General features: G+C 46.3%; 1 protein-coding gene across 1 annotated transcript in view; it reads right to left on the reverse strand.

The window, feature by feature from the left end:
- Window positions 1-1,529: 1,529 nt before the first annotated feature.
- The window catches only part of Scnn1g (sodium channel epithelial 1 subunit gamma), a 32,304-nt gene continuing 15,268 nt past the window's right edge, over window positions 1,530-18,565 (reverse strand). Inside the window, exons 7-13 of the mRNA XM_057778949.1 lie at window positions 8,441-8,539; window positions 6,430-6,547; window positions 5,652-5,730; window positions 5,512-5,569; window positions 5,278-5,339; window positions 2,899-2,974; window positions 1,530-2,585 (exon numbers count right to left, since the gene is read on the reverse strand). Coding sequence (XP_057634932.1) covers window positions 2,205-2,585; window positions 2,899-2,974; window positions 5,278-5,339; window positions 5,512-5,569; window positions 5,652-5,730; window positions 6,430-6,547; window positions 8,441-8,539 — 873 coding nt within the window. The 3' untranslated portion in view covers window positions 1,530-2,204. The remainder of the gene's footprint in view (window positions 2,586-2,898; window positions 2,975-5,277; window positions 5,340-5,511; window positions 5,570-5,651; window positions 5,731-6,429; window positions 6,548-8,440; window positions 8,540-18,565) is intronic.

The raw sequence follows: 18,565 nt of genomic DNA on the forward strand, positions 1-18,565 counted from the left end.
ATGTGTATTCTGGGGATTAAATTCAGGTCATTTAACTTGGCAGCAAGTTCTTTTACCCACTGAGCCAACTTGTCAGCCCGATTACTATTGTCCTGATAAGCTTCATTCAACTAAACATCAACACTGTGTTCATCCTATCTCAATCGGAGTACAAAGAGGTAAGACATTATTCCTGTCTCCATAGAGTTCATGATCTCACGAAAGACATGAATGGATGAAAATGTATACCAAGGGGTGAGACGTGTGTAGCGGTAAAAGAAGGGTGAATGGAAAAGGAGAAAAGAAAACATTGCAGAAGTCAAGCAGGCGTGCAGATGGCTGGAGCCAGAAGGTGTGCACGCCCATTTACTAGAGAACAATTAAGCCAGATGCTGTCGGTCTCACCTTTGACACACCCGGCAGCAGCTTCAGCCTTGCTGGAAGTGTTCCTGTTAGGATAACATGCCAAGGCTGGCCAGTTCCGTGGATTTGAGGGCACAGTCCCCAGATCTCCTTTGAGTGGTGTTCAAGTGGGCGTCTGTAACGTGTTTCCTCTCAGTACTGGTTGTAGCCCCCAGGAGCCCAGCCAGGCTTATGCCTTTAAGGCTTAGCTCCTTCACCATCCCCCAGGGGAGTGCCATGTAACCCACAGTCATCATGTAGGCTGGTGTTTGTCGTGCCCTAAGGTGATTTATGTAAGTGCTTAGCACAGCTCCCAGCATATGACATCTGTTCCCTGACCCCTGAGAACCAGTGGAAATACTACACAGGGCAGAGGCGGTGACTATAGGTGCAGGCGTGGGATGTATGTATGGGGTGGGACCTGGGTCCTTCGCTCATGTAGGGTCCCCATAGCTTCTTTCATGAAGACCCTGGACTCCACCAGTCCCTGTCCTGTGTGTCAATGAGTCCCCAAATGCAGGTCTTTCTGATTGATGCACGAAGGACCTTCTTCTAGTCTAGATCCTGGGTGCTAAGCCTCCTCCTCTTTCCACCACAAGTGACATCAGCTTCATACTTAATGCACACAGAGACTGCATTCAGGATAGGGGAATGAGAGTGCTCATGTCCCCAAGTTAGGCTGCTTGGGTTCAAATCCAGGCTCTGCAACTTTCTGGCTATGTCATCTTAAACAGATAACTTGCTCTAGTTTCTATACCTCCTTAATGGACTAACCTAGGAGTCAGCAGACTATTTCTGGAAAAGGCCAACATTTTAACCACCCAGCTGTGTTAATTCAGCTCGCATAGCATCCATGAACAAAGTACAAAGAAATAGGCATGACCGAGTATCAATAAAACTTTATTTATAGACACTAACATTTGAACCTCATATAATTTTCATGAGTCACAAAAATTCTCTTTTTGATATATACATATGTATATATTAACTATGTAAAAATTATAAACACACACATATACATCACACACACGCATACACTCACACTCATACACACACACATATTCTCAGTTCAATTACAAAATAAAGGATTGGGTCTGTGGTCTGATGTTTGTTATGCCCTGGGGTGGGTTATGTAAGTGCTTACTTAGCACAACTCCCAGAATGCCACTCTTGAGTTGAAATTATGGGAATACCGATTGTTAGGAGTGTCTAGCTATGCCCTCTAACTGGCCCTTCTCTACCGCCCCACCCTACTCCCAGAGTGGGGACATCCTGCCACACCCCTTGGCCTCTCTCTACCGTGCCCTCTCCAAACACACTCCCAGGCCCTGGGCCAACTGTCTGTCTGAGGACGCAGAGTACACCTTGTCCCAGTGTCAATGACTTAATTCAGCAACCAACAGTTGATACCCAAGGATGGTGCTAATTTCTTTTGTCACCCGCATCAGGTGATGGCTGGCCAGCCTTGCTACCCAAGATCATATGCTTGGACTACAGCCTAGGCCAGGGATATTGTAGGTGAACTCCTGAGCTTGGGGCTCTAGAAGCACACTTCTCCTGGGGTCCTGTGAAGAGCCCACTGTTGACCAAAGCCATTGCTGCTGGCTCTCCAGCTCAGAACTGCCAAGTCCAGGTTGCAGGGTATAACTCACCCTGGAAGTTATAAGTGTTGAGCAGGGCCCATCATGTCCTTCTGTGGGTTCCCAAGCCACGTCCTGTTCACAGTAGGCTGTTAGTCGTGTATCAAAAGCCCCAAGCAAGGATAGGAGGGCCTGTCTGTGTCAGAGAGTCTCCTTAGACTATGATTGTCCTCCAGTTCTGCCTCAGGACTCATTGGTCACCTGAGTGTCTGTGAGCTGGGAGGAAAAGGCACTGTCCAAGCGTAAGGTATTGTATCTGGGGGGTGGCGTGCCAGGCACCGGGGCTTCGGGGGCTGGAGGCAGGCGCATAGCAGAGGTGAAAGTGGGCAGGTCATCGTCTGTATCCAGAGCTGGATTATCCTGGCCCTGATGGCTGGAGTGAGTCTCAGGGGAGGGAGGTGCCCGCCTCCGGGCCCACCAATCCTTGGCTTTCTGCCACTGGTGGCGAGCGATAATAGAGAAGAAGTCAATGAAGAAGACTTCGATAATCTCGATGACACAGACGACAGAACAGCTCATCCACAGGCCCAGCTGTCCACCAAAGTTGGACAGAAGCATCTCAATCTGCAAGGGAGACCACACTGTAACTTCAAGGCTGAGAGTCATGGCACACGCTTGCAATCCAGCACTCAGGGAGCAGAGGGATGGGTGATTGCCAGTTCAAGGCCAGTCTGGGCTACTTAGTGAGACCCTATCTCAAAAGGGGGCTTTTCCCAATTGGCCTCAGCTACAGGCCTGTCTCCTCTCACTCTGGGCTTCTACTCTGAGGCTTTGGCCATCCTACACCAGGTCAGATCCCCTCAGTGACTGACCCTCTAGACTAGACAGATAGGCATATTGATGCACCCATGACGTGTTGGACAAGCCGACTACTCACGCTGTTGGCTGGGCTCTCCATGATGGATCTTTGGTTCAGGTCTTTGTAGAATATCAAGAGCTTGGCCAGGTCAGTCCTGTGGAAATTCCAAGAGGTGGGGCCCAGGTGGGTGGGCAGCCTTGGCTTCCTGCCAGACGGCAGCATGGCTCTCATCTTCTTCCTGCCCAAGCACCTATGGTGGCCTGTGCTCTGAACTCCCTCAGACTCTTAGAACCTTGTCCCTGTGTCTCTTTCTATACCTCAGAGTGCATTTCCAATTTGGACCTGGTTTTCAGGCCATCCATGCACTGAAAATACAAAAAATTAAAACTGTTTCTCAACCCCCAGAGGTTCCGGTTCACCCATCCACCCTCTCATTATATTTTGACATTGATAATTGTTTGATTGCAGTCTCGGACTCATATAGGAGATTGATGGGTGGTGCAAGCAAGGGAAGTAGACAGGCTAAGGTAATAGTCACAATGAGTGTAATAGCATGTAGCCTTTATTAGGCACTTCTGATGTTGCCAAACTCTGCTGGAAGACCCTTGAGTGAATGAATGCAGCTCTCACAGTGTCTGAGGCAGGGAGCTGTGTTTTAATTATCCCCAGCATGGAAATTGAGACATATATTGGGTTCATTCACTGCATAGCTGACTGTTGAGTGAGCTGGTTCGAAGCCAGACCCATTTGGCTTCAAGGCCATGCCCTTAACTACCCTCCTCAATCTCTCCTGGTAGGAACAACGGAGCTGGAAGGCTCATGCTCGTTCAGAGTTTTCACTGCTGCACAGTCACATGACCTGGGGCAAGAGTGGGAGTCCCATGTTCACAGAACATTTAATCTTTTAGGAAAAGCTGAAAAGAAAGGACTGCTTTATCGGGCCAGATTTGGCTAGGGGGTCACCAACTGACTGCACATGCTCAGTCTCATTCTATCTGTTGTTTCTTTATTCGTTGTTTTGTTTGAGACAGTGTCTCAAGGTGTAACCTAAGGTTCCCTTGAACTCTTAACCCTCCTGACTTGACTCCAAAATTTTGGGATTACTGATGAGTTAACTCTAACCTTATCTTTCCACTGCAAACTCCATGTGTGTGTGGGGGGGAGAGTCAGGGAGCATGTTTGGTTACCTGGATGCTCCCATTTTCCCCTAACAACTCACACACCATGCTCTGGCTTGGAGACGAGACTGACTTTTACCAGGGAAGACCCTAGGCTGGGACATGGTGATGGTCGGAAGTAGGCATGTGCATTGCCGGGGTTGCGAAGGTGACTCCAGCCTCTCACACATTTGTCTCCATCTGCTGAGATTCCTGATCTCTGGCCTACATAATTTTTGCCAAAAGTATCTCAGAAATGAGTTTCTTTGTGAAAAAATCTAAGCATGATTAGAAGACAGGATGCTAAGAGGACTATTTTTATAAGTCAGGATATACCAGCAAGTCCAAAGTAAGTTTGCTGGACTATGATAGTGTCTGGTACATAATTGAATTGACTAGGCAAAGCTGGGCATGGTGGGTCATGCCTGCAATCCCAGTACTTGGTATGTGGAGACAGGAAGATTAGAAGTTCAAGGTTATTCTTAGCTACATAGTGAGTTTGAGGTCAACTTGGGCTATTCAAGATCCTGTCTTAAAGAAAAAATTAAAAGAAAAGAAAAAAGATGAAAAAATATCAGAATGTTTTAAAGGCGTATCAAAATGTTTGCCTGTTGAGCTGGTATAGGTACTAACCAATCAGACTGGTGTGTAGTGGCCAATTAGGATGGAAACTCGCCCTCCCTCTGAGTCTGTTGGTTCTGAATCCGTATGTTCAACCCACCATGGAGGGGATGTTTTGAGAGGAAAAGTATTTACACCTGGATTGAACATGCAAAGACTTGCTTTGTGTGAGATCCCCTGAGCAATCCACTATGATAGCTATTTCCATAGGATTTACATCACACTGGGCACCACGAGGAATCTAAGGATGACTTCAATGGATGAGAGGATGTGGTGGCTTGCATGCAAACGTGTCCCATTCCCCGTCAGGACTTGGGCATTCAGAGATTTTGGTATTCATGGTGGAGTCGTGGAGCAGATCCCCTGAGGGCTGGCCAGAGCAATGTGTACCATCTGAGAATCAGCCCAAGTGCTTTGTACATCAGAAGGAAATACTGTTGCATGCTTTATCCCAGTGATAGACTCAATGGGCCACGATGCAAAATGTATTTCAGATGGCAGCTCATGGTCAAACAAAAGTCTGAGCAGAGCCTGGTTCATGATAGGGAGCTCAGTAAATATTTGTTGACTAAATGATTGAATGGACGAAAAGGAGAGGGCTTGGCAATGAGGAAGCAAGCAAAGGGCCCAGAGTCTGTGGCGGACAGAGGCAGAGGGAACTGGGTGGAGGCAAACTTACTTGTTGAGTTTTTTGTTTATTTGTTGGCCTCGGTCCCAGGTGAGAACATTCAGCAACCATTTCTGTGATGGAGAAAGAAAGAGTGGGCCTAGGGCTACCCACTGCCCTCTTCCTCAGCCACACCGCCTTTCTCTGACCTTGGCGGTATAGGTCGACCCACCTGGGAACTGTGATCCCAATAGTAGAATAGATGAAGGCATCAAGGACTCGGGGTGGGGGAGGGGTAGAGCTTACCTCCGAAGCCTCAGAAGGCCACTGCGCCAAGCTGGTGGTCAGCGTCCACTCCTTAAAGCTTAGGGGAGAAGGGCACAGAGTGAAGATGGGCTGCTGGCTCAGCACAGCCCTGCCTGCCCTGTTCCTCCAGATCTACGCACCTGCAGGCTTGCTTGCACACTGACTGGCAGCCCAGCTCTTCTCGGACAAAGGCCTGGTACAGCTGGTAGTAGCAATACACTGGGGATAGGGTAGAAAGAAGTATGAACTCTGGAGGCACAGCACCCTTCCTAGGGCCATCTGGGGAGCCCCCACCGTGATCTTGGGTTAGTTGTTTATTTCTGCACCTTTTACAAATCCTGTCTTTTTTGGGGGGAGAGGGGAACTAATGCTGATTTGTGATCTCAGGAAGTGGTATCTTTTCCTGATTAAAGGTATGAGTTGGGAACCAGGTGTGGTGGTGCACGCCTTCAATTCCAGCACTCAGGAGGCAGAGGCAGGGGGATCTCTGAGTTTGAGGCCAGCCTGGTCTACAAAGTGAGTTCCAGTACACAGAGAAACCCTGTCTTTAAAAACAAACAATCAAACAACAACAAAAAGACCTGAGTTGGCGGTTAGGCAGCCCTTGGGTTCAGTTCTGTGACTTCTCGCCTGTGTGTCCTCAGGTAAGTGACTTAATCTTTCTGAACCTCGATTCTCTGTCTGTGTAAAAGTACTATCAACAGTGCCTTTTAGAGTTGACTATGTGGGCAAGCTATTAGCACAGGCGGAGGCATAGCATTTACCCATAATTGCAAAGTACAATCCAAGCCAGGCTTGGTGATAGAAAGGGCCTTTAACACCCTTTTTAGGCAAAGGGCAATCAGGACTTGGCAGCCTGTTGCTGGCCAAGCCAGTTCCCCTCCTGGGATGTGCAAGGCTGGAGGTGGGACCACTCACTCCAGTTGGGGTGCTGCTGGTAGTTGCAGTAATTGGCTGCCGGAGGCAGAGGCTGGCTGTATTGGGCACAGCCACATTTCTCCACCATCTTCGTCTGGAAGCATGAATAAAGGCAGATCTGAAAGAGAATACCCAAGAATGTTCTTACCCTCCTTGCAGGTAGAGGCCAAGAACTCCCTGCCTGCATATCTTACATTCCAAAACCTTTCCTATCGTGATGGCCGGATCACATACACATAAAATTAAAGAAAACAAAATGGTTAAAAAATTGTTTTAAGATCAAGTTTTGTTGGTTTTTTTTTTTTTTTTCAGGAAGCCCAGCATGGAATTCTCTAGCTTCCTTCAGAACTGAGCCAAGAGATGATGCGAACATGCCTCTTTCCTCACAAGAGGGACTGTTAGCCTGAGATCGGCTGCTTTACAAAAATTCATGCTACAAGCAAATGAACTTTAGACCCCCCCTCCCAAAGTGAATTCATTAGAATGATGCCCTTGGTAATGTTTATTAAGGACAGGTATTTTAATATATTCAGGCATTTCACGCTCACCACAATCATGTAGAGTAATATTGTACTTAATTCAAAGATGAGAAAAGACAGAGGCGCTGTTGGACTAAGTGGTCTGAGGTCACACAGAGAATAGAATGGCATTTGGGCCAGGTGTGGTGGTGCACACCCATAATCCCAGCACTCAGAAAATGGAGGCAGGAACATAGCAACCTGGAGGGCCAGCCTGAACTACATAGTATGTTCAAGGCCACCTTGGGATACAAAATAGGGCCCTGTCTTAGAAACAAAACAGAAAACCCTGAGATGTAAACCTGAATAGCTTGGCTCTGCAGCCCCTACCCCACCCTAGAAGCTTCCTGGGTCTTATGGTCACTATCCTGAGAGAGCCAGTATGGAGGACCTAGCACCGAGTGGTGACTGTTAGGACTGTATTCCTCACTGCTGATTGGCAGTTGCTCCAGATTCCCCCTTTCACCTTGGCGTCAACACTCACATGATATGGAATAGTCTTGGAACCTCATTTGCCATATAGACCAGGTTAGCCGCCTATGAGTTTCTAGGCAGCCATTTGCATCTACTGCCCGACTTGCCATCGCTAGGGTTGCAGGCACATGCCTGGCTTTTTGTGTGGGTCCTGAGGTCTGAACCCATGTCCTTGTGCGTTCTGAGGCAAGTGCTTTACTGTCCAGCCCCCACCCCTGGTCTTTATATTCTGCCAAGATGATATCTGTGAGCTTTCTAGCACCCCAAAAGGAGGCCAGCTTCAGCGCTCCAGCCTGCTAAAGGAGGTACCCAGCCCACCACTCATTGATTGCACTTAAGGGCTGAAAACTGCATTGCCTATAGGGCCAGTGATGCCATATGCTACGGGGGTCAGATCTGAGGATATCAGTCACTCTGTGCTTGTTTAATGTAGTGGCTTCTCCTGCGGTTTGTCCTGCTGGGATATGGGTTCCCAGATCTCAGATCACTTCATTTTATTTTTTTAGGAGAAGCTAGAAATGATGAATTTTCTTGTGTCCTTTCCTGATTTTTTTTTTTAATGCCATTCTGACTAGAGTAATCCATGTGCAACCTGGAGGAGTCCTAAAGCTGCCAATCAGTTCACCCTCATCCAGCACAACTCTGTGACTGTCAAGGGGATACAATTTGCCCAAGTCATGGGGCACAAAGGTATTTGGAAGCCAAACTTTTGACCCCTCTGCCAGCGTCTCCTGCTGAAGGTTTCCTCTTGTCTAGCCTTTGCCAAGGCTCATTTAGCAAGTAGACCTGTCTGCCTTGTACATTGTGTTCCACATAAACCTCAGTAAGTCAATTAAGCTCTGGTTACAGAGGACCGAAGAAGACTGGAACCAGCTGGCATCATTTGTACTTGAGGTCTCTGGACCAACCCCAGATATCGTCACCCTAGTTCCTGGTCCCAGGCACACCTCAGCCTAGATATAACTTCATCTTTTGGATCCAGGCCATGACCCAGAGATGAGGGCCTTGCCATGCCATACCTGGAGGGAGTAGGCAGCATTGTAGATATTCGTGATGGGCACATCACTTCCATCCTCTGTGCACTGGCTGTAAGGTTCACTCAGCTTGAAGGATTCCGTCTGCAATTACAATAGCACACAGTCATCTAGGGACCCAGTTGGGAGCCCCCCCCCAACGCTAAGTAATCATTTACCAAGTACCTAGTAGGTCTGGTGCCATTGAAGATACTGAGAGATCCACAATGAGGAAGATTGACAGGTGCCCTGCTCTCATTGAGCATGCATTCTGGAAGGGTATACAGCCAGGTGGCCAATACAATACCTTGCCTTACTAACTTATTAGTCAGTCAATGGGATGGGGCTGGGCAGATGGCTCAGTCGGTAAAGTGTTTGATACATATGTATGAAGACCCAAGTTTAAATCCCCAGAGCTCACATAAAGCTGGATGCCCTAGAGTCTATGAGTAGAATCCTAGCACCCTGACAAGCCTCTGATGTGTCTTTGATCTCTACATATGTCCTGTGGCACATACATTAATGCATGTGCACACACACACACAAACACACACACACACACACACACACAGAGAGAGAGAGAGAGAGAGAGAGAGAGAGAGAGAGAGAGAGAGATTTCGTTTAATGAGATTAATTTTGGATAATGCTCAAGGTCACTGGATAGAAAGACTTAGGAAAATGAGACAGTCAGTCTTCCAGAGGGACTAGGAAGGCATCTCTGAGAAAGGGCCCTTTGGTAGAGACAAAGACCAAAATGAGGAAAATCCATACAGTTTAATGGTCATTTGTATCCTGATCTATATCTCTCACATGGACATCTAGAGCCATATGCCTTACCTGTCCAGGCTCCAGAAAAACTGGCAAATTTACTACTCTACACGATAAGCAAGGATTTGTTTGTTTCCTCAGAGGTGGGCCTGCCCAAGAACCTTACAGGGGTGAAATGAAGTAACTCCCCACTTAACTGCCCTGAAAGAACTCTTACCCCTTCCAAGTGGACTGGGCCTTGCTGGGTCATCACTTACTGCACTTCTGCAAGGTATTTCAATAGATTCTCTTTCTCTGCTTTTGGTAAATTCTTTTCTGGCATACAATGGTTACTTTTAAATATCAACTTGCCACAACTTAACATCACCAGGGAAGAGACCCTCAGCTGAGTAATTGTCTTGCTCAGGTTGGTCTGTGGGTGTGAGTGTGGGAGGCTGGAGTCTTGATTATTGTTTGCAGGAGGAACACTGGCCCCGAATGCAGGTGGCACCGTTCCCAGGTTTGGACCCTTGTACAGTGTAAGAGTGGAGGGACAGCTGAGGAGCGAGCAAGCAGGCAGCATGGGTGTGTGCGTTTCTCTCTACTCTTGGCTGGGTGTGATGTGACTTGTGCTTGGACTCCTATTACTCCTCTGAAATGACAGACTATACCTCAGAGTCATGAGGCATGTAAGCCTTTTTTTCCACTAACAACTGCTGCTCAAGGTGAGCTTTTGTTGTTTGTTTTGTCTGTTTGTTCGGTGTTTATCACAGTGATGGACTGAGACGAGGACCAGAACCACGCCACCAGTTTCCCTCCATGGTCTCACAAAGCACCTTTTTATGTTGACTCAATATAAAGCTAAATCGATAAAAAAAGAGTTAGCTGGCCTTGTGGAGAACTGGGGGAAGAGTGCCAGGCAGCAAAGATTGAAGTAGGAGAGGTCGTGGGACCTGGAATAGGGGCTGGGAATGTAGCTCCTGGTAGAGCTCTTATCTAGAGTTCAATTCCCAGTTTAGGGGTCAGGAAGAAAGGTCTCTGGAAACAAATTAAAGAAGGAGTTAAGACAAAACCACCCTGTTCACCTGCTGAGAAACCTGGATTTGGCTTCCTGAATGGTAATGAGCCTCTGTTTATCTGCTGGGAGCTGGAGGAAGGTTAGAAAGAAGCATGGGGCTGTGAGTTGCCTAAGGTTCCAGTCTCTTCAGCAGGGCCTGCTTCCTTTCCTTTTGGTTCTGGATGTTGATTGTCTTAGAAGAATCAAAGCCCTTATCCACCCATGTACAGCAGTTCACCAAGTTTGCCTCCAGTTTAATATATGTCAAAACAAATAAATGATCCAGACACAATAAAGAAGGAAAAACCAAAAAGAACCAAATGAGCAATAACAGCAAAAACAAACGAGGATGGGGAGGCATAACATCTCTGAAGTGGAGCAAAAACTAAACAGAAATCATAGCCAGCCTAGCCTGAGGGTCTGCAATCTGTTTAATGTGAGGATGCATGTGTGTTGTAGGTCAGGGCTAAGGAGGCATAGGGTGGCATGGTTCTAAAAGAATGATAATCGGGCAAAACAAAGAACGGGGAGGCTCCACACAGATAGAAACAGACCAGAAGTGTGTTGGAAGGCTACTTTCTCTCTCTCTCTGTTTGTTTTGTAATTCATTTGCTGACCCATTAGTCTCCCTCAATTAACTGCAAGTTCCTGAAGGGCAATTGGCTGTGCTCACTTTGAAACTCTGGAGGAACATAAGTAAGCAACGGGGAAAGTGGCTGCTTCACCTTAAGGAACAGACAGACAGACAGACAGACAAAAGCCTGTTCTTTTCTCTAATATCGCTGATAACAGATGAGCTTGTTTCCAGCCAGGGCAGAATCAATGGACTTTAAAGCTGAATGGCAAATCCATTTAGAGATTCTAGCGTCTGCCAAGGCTGGGCTGGGAAATAAGATACAGAGAACTCAAGCTGTAGCTCTCCCCAAGAACACCTCTATTCCTTGTCACTCTCTGAACTGTTCTGAGCTGCAAGCTCCCTAGGAATCTTGGGGCCCAAGGATCCTGCAGACATGTCCATGGGCACTCAGAAAGCATCGAAGTCATAGACTCCAAATAATATTTCATGTCCCAGGGATCCTTGTTTGCAATGGTGCTTGTTTCCCTAGTGAGGGTGTCTCCTCACTCACTCCCAATAGGTGGAGGTCTTTCCTCCAGTGGTTCAGTTGGAAGACCTTTGCCAGGATGCTTTCCAGCCAGCCACAACTCTCATTCTGATTCATGTCAACTGATCCCGAGATTCTATTCTGTGGCAAAAGTCAAGCTCCTGGCTTTACCTGGGTAAAGGTCTCTAAAAAGAACTCCCGCTGCACAAGGTGGAGTTGTGTCTCCTGCTACCTGCACAACACCTACATCCTGTCTCAGGGCCACTAGAGACAGTAAAGCAAACTGGTTTCCCAGCTCCCCCAGAGCAGGACTGCAATTGGCTTCCACTGTGTCCATTTCAGGGTGAGACTTCTTGGGAATGAAAGATTTTCCCTGTTGCAGGAGGGTTGCCCTCACCCCACCTAGCTCCAGAGGATGTAACTGAGATGGCGCCCTAGGATGCTCATAGAAGCAGAATCCAGACCCCAACCCTGACCATCTTATCTGTTCATACACCAATGGTAGGATTCTGAGTCCTCCCTCCTAAGGGAGGCAACCACGTTATGGCCAATGAACAACTGTCCCTACACAAGCTGCAGTGACAGGCTCGCTAGCGATACAATCAGAAGCGGGAACGGGGGAGCCGAAGTAAGTCTGAATTCTGCTTTCAGCTGTGCTCCCTCAGACTGAATGACTTGACTTCCCTAGGCTTCAGTGTTCTCCGAGAAAAATGTACAACACACTTATACTAAGTCTCTAACCTGTAAGGTGTAGGGAATTTTGATGGTCAGCCTGACAGTATTTCGAATCACCTAGAAAACACATCTCTGGGTACATCTGCGAGGATATTTCCAGAAATGTTTAGCTGAGGAGGAAGGACCATTCTGAACATGGCCACACTATTTACTAGCTTTATCTCTGTGTGTCCTGACAGAGGAGGAAATGTGACCAGTTACTCCTGCTGCTATTCCTGCCACACCATGGTGAGCTGCAGCCATTTCTGCCTAACCATGGTGAGCTGTGTCCTCAAACTGGGAGACCAAATAAACCCCTTTATCCTTAAGTTATTTTTGCCGGGTATTTTGCCATGCAAGGGGAAAAGTAAGAAAAATATCAATATTGAACAACTAATAAAATCGACTTTCTAATAAAACAAGGTATGGTAAGATCTTGCTTATCTCCCTCTTTTCTGAGGAGGAAGAGAGCACTTTCCTCTGATACCCTGCAGGACTGCTGGGGAGGGAAAACAGCAAGCCTGCCCTAGTGTGGTAGCGTCTGATGTCATCACAGGTTCAGAATTCTCCCTAGAGGAATGGGAGTTGTCAATAGGGAACTCCTACCTTCCTGGTCCCTCCCCACCACTTCTCTTTCTTTTTAGTTTGGAGAGAAGGTCTAACTATGCAAGACGGCCTAGAACTTGTAAGCCTCCTGCTTCAGCCTCTTGAGTATTGAAATTACAACAGATATGTGTCTCCCTACTTGGTGACTCAAGCTCCTAGCTCTCAGAATATTTCTGTTGTTAACTGAGTTGTTTATTTGCTTTTCACTCTGAAGCAGGGTTTTTGTACTAGTGCCAAGCCCTGTTCTGTGATGGAAAATGTATTTGATCTGAGATTTTCTCCCTTAGAAAATGTAATGCTTGCCAGGCTGTGGTGGCACAAGCCATTAATTCCAGTACGCGGGAGGCAGAGGCAGGCAGATCTTGGTGAGCTCAAGGCCAGCCTGGTCTAGAGAGAGAGTTCCAAGACAGCCAGGGCTACACAGAGGAACCCTGTCTGGAAAAATAAAACAAAATAAATATAATACTGGGAAGGAGTGCTTGTATAGAGCTGGGGTTCCATCCCCACAACACATAAATCAGGCATAATAGGATGATATCATGATAGAATATCATGATAGGATATCCACGCAGGGAATGGAGGCAGGAGGATCAGAAATACATGAGACTGTGCTGCACAGAAAAACCCTGTCTCGCAATACAAAAACAAAACAAGACATATGTAACACGAGTTTTTGCCAGGAAAAAAAAAAAGAAAAAGAAAAAACTAAGAATCACAGTGATAGTCTCCCATACGGCTGCTGAGACAAAAGGCTGTGTTTTCCAGCCCAGAGTTCCTCTTTATTCTCTGCCTCTGCGTACAGTGTTGTGAGGACTCACTGAACCTAATGCTAAGAAAGTGCTTAGCATAGCACTTCTCCATAAAGGTCAGTTTTAATTATTAGAGGATGTGAACAGTCTATATGTGACTCACCCTCTTCCTGTACAAGGGACTGGTGCACCTAAAGCTGACCTCCAGCCTAAACCGTTCTATTGAGAGCTAATTGGCCACTGGTAATCTGCCTAGGTGGTCCACCAATATCTTAAACATACCAGGTCTGTGGGAGCTGGCAAAATTTAGCCAAGTCCTGCCATCTCATAAGGAAATAAAATTTGCTTTGCACTAGTTGAAGCTGGGCAGGTCACGTGACTCACACTCTGGCCGATGGGTTATGAACAAGCCTGACACAAGTAGATACTTGAAAAGTGCTTACACGTCGGAACTAGCCTTGCTGACCTTGGAGCCTGTGTTACCATGTGAACATGTCCAAGCCAGTCAGCTGGGGAGGTGAGGCCACCGGGAGGAGACACAAAGGAGGCCCAGCAAGACCTAGCACCTGACCTTCCTTCCTCGCCACAGGCAGCACTGAGTGAGGTCAACACAGTCTCGTCTGAATCAGACAGACTTCACAGATGAACCCAGCACACTGTCTGCCCCACAGACTGATCGAATGGATTGTTTGGAGCCACTCTTTTGAAGATGGTACATGTCACTTCAAGTGACACTGTCTAAATCTGAGCTCAGACTCTCACCCACCCTCCTAAAACTGCCTCATCTCTGTTGGTGATATCCTAGTCTATCCAGCTGTTTGACTGGACTTGCAGGTTTCCTTCTAGAAACTTCTCCTTCTTGGATTTCAGTCATCAGGAGATGCAGAGGGGTGTCTTCGAACCAGCTGAATCCTTGCCATTCTTCTTCCCTGTCTGATCTGATTGACGCTGTCCCTCATTGGTGTTGCTGAAGGTCACCCATCTGTTTTCCTGCCCCCACTTTCTCTTTCTCGGTATCTCCTCCTCTTTCACCCCCATTCATCTATCTAAATTACAGACGTCATCCCATCACGGTCGTCACAGCCTGGGAATTCAAGACTACATGCATCAGCCTAGCCTGCAATGCACACCTTCACTGGCCTCAATTTACCTGTCAAATTCCACCTCCCTCTTGATTCATTTCAGTCCAACAGATGGGCCTCACTACAGCAGCAAGTGGCCTTTTATCACAGAGAAATCAGACATTGGACTTCTGGCCTGGGTGGGGTTCTGCCTGTATCTTAGCTACTTAGTAGGCTGAGGCAGGAGGGTGGTGGGTTCAAGGCTGGACTGGGTTACATAATGAGACCTTGTCTCAAAATAAATATAGTAACGATGATAATAATAAAGACATGAGGATGTAGCTTACTGGTAGAGAACTTGCTCAGTACACTCAGACTCAAGGACCTGAGTGTAAGCACAGGGATGAAAATCAATCAATAAACAAATAACTAAACTATATATATATATATATATCCCTTTGAGTTTACATTATCAACCAGTTGTGGGTTGAAGATATGTTTTAAAACTCTATCTTGGTGCCGGGCGGTGGTAGCACGCACCTTTAATCCCAGCACTTGGGAAGCAGAGGCAGGCGGATCTCTGTGAGTTCGAGACCAGCCTGGTCTAGAGTAAGTTGCAGGACAGGCTCCAAAGCTACAGAGAAACCCTGTCTCGAAAAACAAACAAAACAAAACAAACAAAAACTTTACCTTGGGACCAGAGAGATGGCTCAGGGTTAACAGCTCATACTGTTCTTGGACTTGAGTTCAGATCCAAGCCCCTACATTGGGCAGTTTACAAATGCCTGTAACGCCAGCTCCAAGGAATCTGACAGCTTCTGGCCTCCATGAGCACCTGCACATGCGCTTGCTCATACACACACGTGAACAAAATGCATCTTCGAAAATAAAATAGTAAAACTCTGTCTCTATTGCACACGTTGATCATTTCTTTGTTGTTATTCTCTAAACAATACAGCCCATGTCCACATTTACATAGTATTCATATTTATAGAGTGTGTAGGCACTATGTAAATGCTGCTCACTTTGTACGGGGACCAGCTTGATCACCAAAGGATTTAACTAATAGCGAATAGGAAATGTTTGGGAAAATGCAGGTGCTGGCTAGTTTTGTGTCAACTTGGCGCAGCTAGAAACATATCTGGGAAGAGGACATTTTTACTGAGAAAGCTCCCCGTAAGACTGACCTAAAAGGCAAGTCTGTGGTACATTTTATTGATTGATGATTGATGTGGGAGGGCCAGCCCACTGTGGGTGTTGCCACCCCTGGACAGGTGGTCCTGGGTGCTTAAGAAAGCAGGCTGAGCAAGCCATGAGAGAAATCAAAACAAAACAAAACAAAACAAAATAGTAAGTAGCACTCCTCCATGATTTCTTAGCTCCTACCTCCGAGCTCCTTCCCTGACTTCCCTGGGTGATAGACTACAGGCTGATGATGAAATGAATCCTTTCTTCTCCAAGTCGCTTTTGGTCAATTGTTTTAGCTCAGCAATAGAAACCCCAACTAAGACAATGCACTTATAACAAACATCTATAGATTTTCAGTGATTTACATAACATTTATATGGTATTGGGTATCATAAGTGATGTAGACATGATTTAAAACACATAGGGAAATGTATGCAAATACTGTGCCATTTTCTGTAAGAAACTTAAGCAGCCGTGGACTTTGGTATCAGTGAAGGGTCTTAGCAGTAATTTCCTTCCACTACCAAAGGACGACCGTATGCCATAGGAACTTAAAATACCATGGATGCTATCTACATTTATACAACAAAATTGTCTGTTGTCATTGAAACTGGAGGACGATCTAGTGCTATGGAACAAAGCTGGTGATACATTTTGAATTCTGAGGAAATAAAAACAGAGTACAGGGAAGTACACTCAGCAAAGTTTCACTTTAATAACAAGTTTTAAAAATCAGGAGAAAAGTGCAGGACTTTTCCCTGCATGCCATGACAGGTGGCGTGATGCTTAATTTTGACCATCAACTTGATCACATTTAGAATCACCTAGGAGACACACTTCTGCGTATGTGTAAGGTATTTCTAGAGAGGTTTAGCTAAAGAGGGAAAACCCACCTAACGTGCGGGTAGCACCATCCCATAGGCTGGGGTCCCAGACTGAATAAAGGAAACAAATGAAAGCGAACTGAACACCAGCCTCCATCTCTCTCTCTCTCTCTCTCTCTCTCTCTCTCTCTCTCTCTCTCTCTCTCTCTCTCTCTCTCTGCTTCCTGCCTGTGGGCACAGTGTGACCAGTCCCCTCATGCAGCTTCTCACACCTCTTCCTCACCATCGTGGACTGTATCCTCAAACAGAGGGGTCAAATTAAATCCTTCCTTCTTTCTGTTGCTTTGTCTCTATGCTGTTTTTGTCACATGATGGGAAGAGTAACTGAAACAGTGATTTAACTCTTGGCATTTTGTGGTATATTATAAGTGTGTGTGTGTGTGTGTGTGTGTGTGTGTGTGTGTTGCAAATCAATTTATACCTCTAATTAATGGTGAAAACAAATTGCTGAAAATAAGAAGTTATGACATTTAAAAAAAAAAGGTTTAGAGGAAGACATATACTTAGTGTCTACTTCCTGCAGAAAAGAAATCAAATTGGCTGAAGTATTAAATGAAGTGGTAAAAGAACTGGAAGAAAATTTATTTCATTATCTGAGCTCAAAAAGGGAAAACTCAGTAAACATACTGACAAAAGAGTGGGGGAAAGGTCACGACTTCTCTTTGTTGAAAAGAAAGGTCACTGCAGGTTGCAGTGTTGCAGGTCACTGCAACACTCAGTGCTTTTTATTGAAAAATACTGTGAGGAACTCAAAGGAAAGCCCAAACTAGGGTAGATGTTTTCAACACATACAGCAAGTAATTAGGATATTTTATTTATGTGTAATTAGTATTTCTTCACATATATAATAGTATATAGTGATATATGTGTGTGTATTGCATATATATCTTATAAAAGAAAGGGTTATTAAAAAGAAAATATAAACCTTCCCTAACATCTCTCAGAGAAGTCTTGCTGTGTATCCCAGGCTGGCATCAAATCTGTGACTGCTTCCACCCCCTGAGTGCAGGGATGGCATGCATTCTCTATCATGCCTGGCCACATCTCCTTTCTTAAAACATGTACAGGAATGTCAGTGCATTTTTCTGAGCCCTTGTTATGTGCCAAGCATGCAGTGCATGTAACACAAGTGTCTAGCAGACATTAACCCGCTGAACTCTCCCTGGCCACAAAGCAGCATTTTGGTCACCATCCCATTATACAGATGAGGCAACCAAGGTGCGGGGATTGTATAACCAAAGGGCAAAAGCAAAGCCCCTGAGTCCTACGTCCCTGAGATACATATCCTGTGAGAAGAACTGGTGGGTTTGCAGGACGGTGCAGTGTCTCTCTGCTCCATGACTCAGCCCTATGCCTCCTGGAGTGAACGGTCCACCCTTCTTCACTTCCTCAACTCCCATTCACCATCCAGCCTATTGTCCTCTGGTTTCTGTTCCACTCCTTCCACTGGAGACTGTCTTGGCAGAGAAAGCCAGTGCCCTCTTGGTCTCCAAACTCCGAGAGCTCCTCTCACCTTTCACCTTGCCTGACCTCTCAGTGCACTTGGCACACCTTCCCGCAGCTCCTTCCCAGTTGTCTGGCACAGATCCCTACTGGCTTCTGCTCCTCTGCCTCTCTGTTTCCTTCCTGCTCAATTCATGCTGAGGGTTCTCTTTTAGGTCTTGGGTGATGACATTTATTTCCAAGTCTAGAAGATTTTCTTCTGAGCTCTAAATCCACTTACTGGACATTTTAACTCGACCCGTTCTTGCCCTCAGGACACAACAGATTAGGCAAATCTTGAATCAAAGTAGTCATCTTTAGCACCCTTTCTCTTTTATTGACTAATTACGAGCCTGACACTGACCCACCCCGCAGCTCGGCCAGGACCCAAATGTCCACCGAGTTTCTCGTAGCTTTTCTTGCTAGAATCTGTTATCAAGCCTACTGCTTCTACACTCTCTGCATCTCACCCCTGCTCACCTTCATGCCATTGCCCTAGTGAAGGTTCTTAGAGTTTCTCTCTTAGATTATTAATGTGCT

The sequence above is a fragment of the Chionomys nivalis genome, chromosome 8, assembly GCF_950005125.1.
Source record: "Chionomys nivalis chromosome 8, mChiNiv1.1, whole genome shotgun sequence".
Classification (NCBI taxonomy): Eukaryota; Metazoa; Chordata; class Mammalia; order Rodentia; family Cricetidae; genus Chionomys; species Chionomys nivalis.